This window comes from Poecilia formosa, unplaced genomic scaffold (assembly GCF_000485575.1).
Source record: "Poecilia formosa unplaced genomic scaffold, Poecilia_formosa-5.1.2 Scaffold569, whole genome shotgun sequence".
Classification (NCBI taxonomy): domain Eukaryota; kingdom Metazoa; phylum Chordata; class Actinopteri; order Cyprinodontiformes; family Poeciliidae; genus Poecilia; species Poecilia formosa.
The window spans coordinates 101,080-111,549 of record NW_006800508.1 but is presented as its reverse complement, the minus strand read 5'-3'; the positions used below and the strand labels follow the sequence as shown (position 1 = coordinate 111,549).

The 10,470-nt window shown below is 37.4% G+C and overlaps 1 protein-coding gene across 2 annotated transcripts in view; it reads right to left on the bottom strand.

The window, feature by feature from the left end:
• rbbp7 (RB binding protein 7, chromatin remodeling factor) overlaps positions 1-7,618 on the bottom strand; it is a 15,072-nt gene extending 7,454 nt beyond the window's left edge. Inside the window, exons 1-5 of one of the 2 annotated variants that reach the window (XM_007540861.2) lie at positions 7,484-7,618; positions 4,012-4,156; positions 2,975-3,120; positions 392-568; positions 155-270 (exon numbers count right to left, since the gene is read on the bottom strand). In XM_007540861.2, coding sequence (XP_007540923.1) covers positions 155-270; positions 392-568; positions 2,975-3,120; positions 4,012-4,156; positions 7,484-7,499 — 600 coding nt within the window. In that variant the 5' untranslated portion in view covers positions 7,500-7,618. The remainder of the gene's footprint in view (positions 1-154; positions 271-391; positions 569-2,974; positions 3,121-4,011; positions 4,157-7,483) is intronic. The other variant, XM_007540862.2, reaches the window with a different exon arrangement.
• Positions 7,619-10,470: the final 2,852 nt, after the last annotated feature.

Here is a 10,470-nt window from a genome sequence, read left to right as displayed (position 1 = left end):
AAATGTTTGTTTTTTTTTTCACCTAGAAACGTAAACAAGCAACACTTAGCCTGGCGGTGGGGCTAGTAAAGCATGGCGGGCTGCCAGGCTTATAATGCACTGGGGGAAACCCTGGAGAGAGCAGAGCACTATTAGTGTTCCTTCAGCCACTTACATGGTCATCAGAGGCACTGAGCAGGTTCCCACTGAGGTTTGGATTCCAGGAAAGGCCGTAACCTTCTTTCTGGTGACCTTTGAGCCTCAGGTCAGGACTGCACTCCCCACTGGGATCTGAAATAATAATATTCATATTCATAATTTATGATCACTCCAGTTCCTAAATAGTCAATAGGCTAAATGCCTATTGACTATTTAGGAACAGTCAATAGGCAAAAGTTCCATCTTGACTCACCTGGCTTTGATGGGTGCTTGGTGTAGTCAAAGACCAGAACGTCAGATGTGGGAGTTTTGGTGGCAATAATGCAGGGATTCTGGGGCATGTAGCGTGCTCGGTTCACCTCTCCTTCATGGTTAATCTTGATCTCAATCTCTATTTTCCCACTCACTGAGCCAAACCCGCCAAACTCTGACAACACACAGGCCCAACACTGAAAGCACTAGAGTCTGATAAAACACTGAACAGCTGCATATAAAACATCACCTGTGGCCAGTTACAGCGTAATAGAAGAACTACAGTACCGTTTGGTTCTGGTATTAGAAACATAATGCTCCAACCCTGGCTACGGCCAGTAGCATCACTGGATATTTGCTTCTCATCATACATACTGTACCTGTTATTTACTCAGAGGTCATGAACACCCCACACCTACACACAGCAGAATCTCCAACAACATACCTGCTGGAAGATAAAAAAATAAAATAAAATAAAAAACAAAGTTTCAACATGCTAAGTGAATATAATTTATGTATGTGGTTTAGAATGGCATTCATAATGCTAAATCTATGTGTGTAAGATCTACACACACAGACAAAATTGCTGGTACCTCTGTTAATGACCAAAAAGCAACAATGCAGGGTTTCCCTCAGTGTATTATAGGCCTGGCAGCCCACCATGCTTTGCTAGCCCTGCCGCCAGGCTAAGCATTTCTTGTGTATGTTTTTAGGAAAATAATAATAATAATAATAATAATAATAATAAATAATAAAAAACCAAAAATGTTTGGTTTTTTTCCCTTCTTTTTTAAGCCGGATTGCCAGCATCTCTGTTGCTCTGAGTGCTTCACTGGCGGAGCAGATTTATTCCTAAATTCCTAAAATACAAGTTTAGAGAAGATAGGTTTATAGTTTATGCAGTTAAAGCCGGACCAATCACACCGCTGGTGCCTCTGTGCGTTGCCTCGCACGCTGCAGCAGCTGGATGACTTAAGTTTACCTCAGCGCGGATCCACGCCTCCTTTCACTCAGACTGGACACAGGCTGACCTGTATGGATATTTACATCAACCCACTGTGAGGAATTATGATTCTTTCCAGAGCTTTTGATCAAGGTAGGAGTTCAAACCCCACCGCGTTAGCTCTGGTTGCGCAGCTCTATGTGAACCGCAGGAATAACTTGTAGAGAATGATTTATATTTCTGGACAAAGAATTTTGTGTGGCTTTTCCATTTCAACACGCTGCCCAGCGCCCGGCTCTGTCTGCGCTGATAAAGTTTATGTATGTGTTCCCGGTTGGTCGGAGCGTTAGTGGTTAACGAACCAGCACTAACTTCATCATGCAGGTTCAGCCTGGTGAGGAGCTTTCGCGCTTGCTGCCTCGCAGTCACGCATGAAGCTGGCTTTATATTTATTTTTACAGTTAAACGAAGCATCAAACCATATTAAATGCTTTGTCCATTTAATCAGCCAGAGTTAATGTGCGCGGCCGCACGGACATCTGAGAAACTCGTCCAACCAAAATAGTTTCTTGTTAAAAACTCAACAGACATGAAATGGAAGAGCTACTAAAGCGACATTAGCAGCATTGAATTAAATCTCCAGTTTGCTGCGCATCTCTGCGCAGTGCAGCGGATTTGACTCACCATGCAGGGCCGGTCCAAGGCTGCATGAGGCCTGGAGCAGAATTTGACTTGTGGGCCCCTCTTCATGCTAAAAACATCAGTACCACTTATAGCTTCTGTGCTAAATTTAGTGAAATCTGGGAGAGGGGAAGTAGTTTAATTGGCCAACCTAAAAATCAATAAGTTATAATAGCTGTTTTCTCATTTGTATTAACAGAGCTCAAACTCAAAGATTAAACTCATAGCATCAGATTGTAGCTATGGTAACAATTTAACTATGAATATTGTTCTTTGAACTTTTACAAAGTAAACTTGCCAGCTCCTTAAAATCTTACATATAAATGTTAAACAATTTAAAATGTTTTAATTTATGTGTGTTGAAACCATTAAATCAAATTTAACAGCATTGATCATCTCAATAAACAAGTGCTACATTCATGTATCTGTGGTCTGTGTTAACATATTAGGATTTATGGGCCCCTGAAGCCCTGGGGGCCTGATGGAGCTGCTGACTTAATTTGGATTAAACAGAAGTTCAAATGATTGATATTCATTTTAATTGTATTTTTTGATTAGTTGTTTTTAAGACTAGTTGTGGGTTTAAGTAGCGTTTCATTGGCGATGTTTTCAGGTAACATAAAATTACCCAGTAATATTTTTACATTTCCTGCCTACTTAACATATTTTAATACAAAAACATGGTGGACCGCCTCGGCGCCCTGACCACTGGGCTTAGCAAGTTTTCTGGAGAAAACCCTGCAATGGTTACAGAAATAACTTGAAATGAAAATGAACCAATGAAAATCAGATCAAATCTATTGAGGTTTGTGGTCAGAATGTCACAAAATGTGGTAAAGTTTGAAGTGGTATGAATACTTTGGCCATGGACAGTTAGAAATTTTAGTCATTAAAATTTTGATTTTGTTCATAGAAAATAGTTTTGTTGCTATGAAATTGCAAGATGATCTGTGTACTAACCTCCTTTTTCACTATCGTAGTGTGATGCATCAAACTGGGCGTCGTCATTTGGTACCTGGACACTGGCTATTACAAGATGGTTTTGCTCATCTGATGTGTGGGTCCCCAGAACCAGACGGTGGACTGTGTAGTCCTTCCCCTCTGGTCTAAGCATGCATTTTTCACAAAGAAAAGATAAGGAGAATCAATGCTAGTTTCAAACAGCCCAGAAAAACTGCTTGTAAAAGAAAAACTGTATTTTATAAAGATGTTAGACATGAACATGAAGTAAATATATCCTGACTTTGATTCTTCGGAACCACTCTAAGATTAGAGATGAACCTCACACATAAACACTGTTCAGATTAAGGCCTAGCAGAGACTGGACTTCCTGTAGTAACGTCATCATTCACAACTTCTTCTGCTCGCTGATTAGCCCGTTTAAAATTCTACCAGATATGACCATGTACAGGGCAGAAAGTCCAGACTGTGCTGGGAGTGAGAATTATTTCAAGCAGAATTGTGGAGGAAGGCAGTGGGCCAGGCTAGGGCAGCAGGGAAACTGTACATCAATGGGAGAAAGGCACAGGGTTTCTCTTTCAAAACTCTGGGTTCAGGTTTCCCTTCTTGCTGTTGTAGTTGTAAGATCACTGGATTTATGCCCAAAGTTCTTTGGAGGTGTGGAGGTGTTTCACTTGACCATTAAGTTCCAGACAATTACCTGCCAATAGGTTTCTCTGTGTTGTTCTGGGATGACAGTAACTGGAAAAAGCATGTACCATATTGTCTCCGTGTTGTACTTTTTATAGCCTTTTGATGTCAGAGGATTACTGGCTTGTGAAATGTCACAAGGGGAAAACCATCAACAATAATCTAAGAGAATAAAATCTCATTACCAGTCAGTCTCCAGGAGGACAATTTTGTGCTTACCAAAGAAAAAGCAGCTGCCTCATTACCAGACAGAGATGCAAACTGGTTGATTTTTCCAGATCAGCGGTGCATCAGGCATGTCCATGTCACCATTACTGAGACTTTATTACAGAAACAATTGTAATTACCTGTTGACATCTGGAAGCCACTGCACAGTCAGACTGGGCCACTCCAGGGCATGGGTCATGACCAGGTCATACAGAAATGGAGTGTTCCTCTTCCAGATCTTGTATTCTTCATTGATGACCCTTTCTTCCACTGCATCGTCGTACACTGAAGAGGAAAAGCAAGGGATAAGTTAAATGTATGAACACAAGTAATCAGAAATATTTGGCTTACCTTTTCATCCTTAATTAATATTTTCTCAGAGTTAGTTTATCATGATCAGAAACTTCTATTTCTATGGTTATAAACTGGCTTTAATTAAGATGTCTTCATTACTGGGACTGTTTCTACTGAAGTATCTTGCACACCACTTTAAGAACACCTTTGCACTTTATTAAAATCACCTTAACTAGCATTTTATTCAGCACTGTACTTTAACTGTAGATTTACATATCAATAACAATTTGCATGCAAGAATTTGTAACTATTTATTGAATATTTGAGTATTTTAATAAGTAGCATTTTGTTCCAGGCTGCGCATAACCAACCACCCCGCTTCAATTAGAAGTTGGGGTTGGCTGGCCATAAAGAGGAAAGAATTGGTCCTCAGAGCAAATAATGTCCACTGTTCGGTGAAACTTAGGCACCGGTTTGTGTAGAGTCTGGTGGCAAAATTTACCACTAGACTTCTACCAGGTAAATGTGAGTGCAAAAAAGTGACTTGAAGTTGTTAAAATGTAGTTACTATGATTGGTCTTTTACCATTTAAATGATCTTAGTTTGGCATGTTGCTCTAGATTCTGTAAGCCTTCAGTTTTAAACCCATTTAATCTTCAGGATCCGTCACCTCCTCCATGGTATGATCCAATATTTTCATTTTCAATCTGGTATTTTGCATTTGACTTGGAGTGGCATGTAGTGGCTGGTCAATAAATCAGTTTATCAAATTTTCTGTTTTGTACAATAGAACTTTTTAAAACCAGGGTTTTATTCTCACCAATGTACTACTTGTGTTTCCATAATTCAGTGATGTTAGCCATCCATGCTTTTCAATCTTGTTTGATAAGCGTGTTTTACAGCTTCCATTTATTTGGACTTCAGGACAACTCACAGAAGGCAGGATTTTTAAAAAGTCAGTTTTTGAAACTATATTTAACATTTAAATATATTTTAGATTACATTTAATTTGCATTTAAATATTTTCTATCATTTGTTGAGAAAGTGAGAAAAAAAACTTAAAATTGCAGATTTTATTTTTAAGCCATATTAGCCAGCTGTAGCACAAGCAACAGCAGACAATCATTTGTGTTGTTGACTTTACAACAATTCCTCATACTGAGTAGGCATGTAGTGACGGTACAGAGGAAAAACTCTTTTAACAGGAAGTAACCTCCAGCAGAACCACATCTGCTCTCACAAAGCAGAACAACTGTCTACTGTTTTGCCAAACAAGGAAGTGACATTTTTTAATTAGATATTTTTCTAAACAAAGGCTGAGTTCTCCCCCTACTTTTTGGTTTTGTTCCAGTTATGGAAAATTCAAATACTGACATTGTGATTAATCATAATTTTGCTCTCAACTGGATGAAACCGGCAACCTTCAAAAAATGTTGCAGTATAGAAATGGTATTGAGTATTTTGCTTCATATAGGTATAGAAACGTTACCATTGTGACAACCACAATCACATCAAAAATTTGTCAGCAATTCATCCATGCACCTTTAATGTTTTCATGCACTCCCACATGTTTGAAATACAGATAATCTAGTTTTCTCTCAAAACTTGAATTTATGAATCACAGTGCAAGTAATGCTTAGATAATTACAACCTATTTATAATGGAAAGGTTATTCACATAAAAATAAGTCATAAATTTGTATTTATTTATTAAAAATTATATTGCACATTATCACTCAATACCATGGACTAGAAAGGAGATGTTAAGCAAACATGTGCATGTGTATTTGCAGTTCTGTGTTCAACTGTTCTTCCTAAGCTACATGAAAGTAAAGAAACAGGTCTGATTTGTCTTTATGACAAAGACCAACAGATTTCTTTTTATTTATATTTCATGTTTTTAGGTACTCATTAGGTGCCATTTATCTTGATTGGCATAAAGGTTAATTTATAAACCTTTAACCTAATAAGGATATGATTTTTAAAATCATAAAACATCCATTTATTGATAAATTAATAATAGATTTTTCTCTTTGCTTATATGATTTCAAAGTAAAATACTCTCAAATCTACAAACACTACATCAGTGATCTCAAACTGCAGTCCTGAATTACCAGAGACCTGCCACCTTTAGATGTGTCCCTTGTCCTACACACTGGAATTAAATGGTGAAACTTCCTCCATAGCATGGAGTCAAGCTCCACAGAGCTCTGCTGTTGAGCTCATCAGAGCCAGGTGTGCGGAAGCAGAGAGACTTCTACAAGTTACCGGACACCGGCCCTTTGAGACCACTGCATTAGATCCTGTGAATAATAAATACAGTTTTTTGTTGTTGTCTATTTTGTCAAACTTCTGTTTCTTTAAACTTTTCTCTTTCACAATGTGAGATGGACAGACTATCAGTCCAACACTTTAGCAATGAGCTGTTGCAACACAGCATCACAGGTAAAAGACTTGGGAACAAGAAAACCACAAGCAATTTCCCCTTGGGGATTAATAAAGCATATTCTGTAGGAACCAGTTATACTCTTAAATATAGATAACAGATAAGTGATGCTTTTCTATACACTAGTAAATTTATTTTCTGTTTGTGTGGGGTTTTTTTTGTAAGTTCTTGTCTAAAGTTTGTCTCCTAACCCCTTGCATTTAGTAATTCTGTATACATGTGCCTATATTGCAAAAACGATTCAGGGAGATCTTCAACTAACAACTGTGACGTCTCCCAGTGACGTACATAGAATGCAGAAGCTTGTCAGTTGAAAAAGAGTTTATCCCGTTTATGGGGAAAAAGGTGACTGTGGTCTGTTGTTTTATCGGTAAGATAATACATCTAAAGTGAGTTTGGCTGATTTAACGCAAATATCTGGCTGGTAATTCCAAAAAGTGCTCGCAAGAGAGTTTTACAACCAATAAGTGTCCAAGATTTCCATATTCTTGGACTCTTTTGTCCCACGCATCTATCTGATAGGGCAGGTCTCGTTGTAAGGTTTTTATTTTAGTCATTTCACCATAGACACCTTATTTTTCACTTTTTAGTTGTAATATTGCTACAAACTTTGTACAATCTACTCGAGTTTCAGGGTTTTCTTCACCATGCTTAATCACCTGGAATGCAGAAGGCCTTTTGTGGAAACCTTGACAGAAGTTCTTGAACATAACATAAGCTCCACCAGCACGCAGTCAAAGACCAGAAAGCATGACTGCGCTTCACTGAGCTAGCACAAGATGCTAACCATAAAGCCCGACAAACCCGCACAAAGCGATACATAAAAGAAAACTAAACCTTTGCCCACATGCTACAGAGTTGTATTTAACCTACCCTCCTTTTCAGCCATGTCCCAAACCTCGCAATGACACAATGGTCAAAAACAAAGGAAGTCGCAAACTGCTACTTCTTAGCAGATCCCTGGCTAGTTGTCGGAGCTGAGCGTCATCAATGGGTCTGCACCATTTACACGCCTCTGTAGCAGAGCGCCGAGTGGGCGGGGCTTTATGTATGCCGCCGGATTTCCCGCCGGATCCAGCACTGCTAGATAAAAGGACATACCTTCATAGACATAATATAAGAGTAGACCCCGCATTGGCTGCTCTGGCGCAGGAAATACGGTGGCCATCTTGGAGCGGTCGTCCTCCTACTTTGCACAACCAAAACAGCATAAGATTCCTCAGCACTGCGGGATATTGTTGTTCGGATCGACGGACTATTGATATGAGGGCTCAACAGACAACATTTCGAAAGTAAGATGGACATATTATTGTGCATTTTTTGTGATTAGATTAGATTAGATTGTGCATTTTTTGTGATTCACTGAATTTATGTCCACCGGCGAGATACCAGCTAATATTAGCTATAGTGCTTGGTGTAAAACAGGTGTTACGTGACGTAACACCTGTTACCGGGTTGGCGTAACACACACACACACACATATATATTACGCCATATTCACTAGCAAAGTTTATACAGCTGGTAAAGACTATTATTTATATGTAATTCTTTCACTCTGTCAAACGTAAGATACATCCCAAATCTTCCGTTTTTGTTTTGAAGGTTTCATAAAGACACGATGTGAGGAAGAAGTGGGAAATATCTTTAAAGAGAGACGGATTCACTGCAGCACGGATGAATCTCGCATCGGATTTTGGACTCAATCTCAGCTGCTGAATCACTGAAGCTAGAATTCGTCGGCTGGAAAACAGCCGATGAATAATTAGATACATGTTTATATAAACATGTATGTAATATATATTATTCAGTATTAATCATTATTTATTTGTGTCATTATTAATAATTATTTATTTGGTTTGTATATTTATATAAATATGTATTGATATTACTAAATAATTAAATAAATTATCAACGGCTGTGTGCTTTGTAAAATGCTCATCATACATCAATATTACATCAATATCAGGATATTTTATTCCTATTGTATTGTTTTCCCCACTCCGCATATTTAAATATCCTGAACTATGTATCAATACAATTAAAAAAAACTTTAAAATACAATTGTTTATAAATGTAGCTTTGATAACTGTTTGAATAAGGTTTTAAGTAACAAAAATGTGTATTATGATCGATTTAATGCGCTGATATGTTATTGTGTCTGCCAGACATATAACGCTGAGTGGAGTGGTCGACCGCTCCAAGATGGCCGCCCTAAATCCCGTCAGCTACAAAAGGCGAGAGCGGTTCTTGAGGCATCTATTCTTATATTATGTCTATGCTTACCGTGGCACTGCAACATTTCTTAAGAGCAATTTTTCAAAGGTTGGCAACGTTACAGTAATATGTAACGTAAAGTGTGGTTTAAAAAGTTTTTAACCTGTTCAAACTCCAGGATCAAAAATTACTATAGGTGGCAATACACATCAAAAGTGTGTATTTCTTAGTAAACAAACTGTTGAGACTCAAAGTCAAAATAAAATTAAAATTCAGTTTAGAATTGAGTTTGCTTCAGTGTCACATAACTAATTTCTTTCTGCTACATCTGTACAAAACATTTAAGGCTCTAAATAAAAACAAGTTTTAATAAAATTCTTCATAAATATTGATTTATTGTAGCAGCTCGCAATACAAGTTATGTATTATTTAAATTATAACTTGTTAAGTTGCTTTATTTTTAAACCTTTTTTAGTTTTGCCATGTCCAGGTTGACTGACAATCAATAATAGAAATAATGAATATTATCATAACTTAAACTTATTGGTCAAAGCACCAGGGTTTTTATGGTAAAAATGTAAAAGATTTTATTACGTAATTTTTAAAGGCTATGTGTTGAAGATTGTAAGAAAAAAACATGCTTTCTCTTTTTCTATCTACCGTCAGCTTCTCTCTGCTCCAACATGCTGAGCTGTTGGCCATTCATATGCTCGGCCCCTCCCTCTCGCTTCAAACTGTTTTTATTAACATAGGAGTTAGTGAGCTAAATAAGATTCAAATATTACATTTGACAAAAAAGCTTAAATCTATGAATGCAAAAAAAAAAAAGTTGCTCTGTGCCCTAATATGTCCTTTACTCTTTTTATTTCATTTTGTTAGAAACTGTGGAGTACGGTACTCACTTTTCACCCAGAAAAGGGAATTAGAACAAACTTGGAATCCAGAGACTCTAGTTTATTAGCCACTCTTTAGCTTATTTTGTTAAAAACTGTAGAGTACGCACTATTTTATGGAGTGAAAATAGTCTCAATAGTCTCAAAATATCTGTGCGCGTGTAAAAAGATTTGTGCGTGTGTAAAAAGATTTGTGTGTGTGTAAAAAGATTTGTGCGTGCGTAAAAAGATTTGTTTGTGTGTAAAAAGATTTGTGCGTGTGGGAAAGTATCTCTGTGTGTGTAAAAATATCTGTTCGTGTGTAATTTCACTCCATACTATTTAGACCAATCTCGTCACCTTCTTAAAATAATTGCCTACGTCATTTTTTTTTCAAAATTTTTTTTTGCCTAAATCATCTCTTCATGATGCTAGCCACATCTGGTAAAATTGCCTACATCCTCAATTAAACAGATCATGCCGTTCTACCCCTTTTGTATAATTGCCTATATGAAGAGTGTGACTTAGGCAGTTTTATTTTGCTTCAGTCACCAGACAAATTGACTTAGGCAATTTTAGAAGTTTTTCAAGATGGCGGATGATTCAAGGAGACGAAAATTCTACACAGCTGCTGATGCTATTTCCAAGATTCAGGACTCTTCCCATGTTGGTAAGTGAAGATGTTTACTATAATATACACTAGGCTATCAAAATTGCATAAGATCTTTTGTGAAAATTTTAGTTTAGGAAGCTAGCTAAAAATGCTCTGTGATA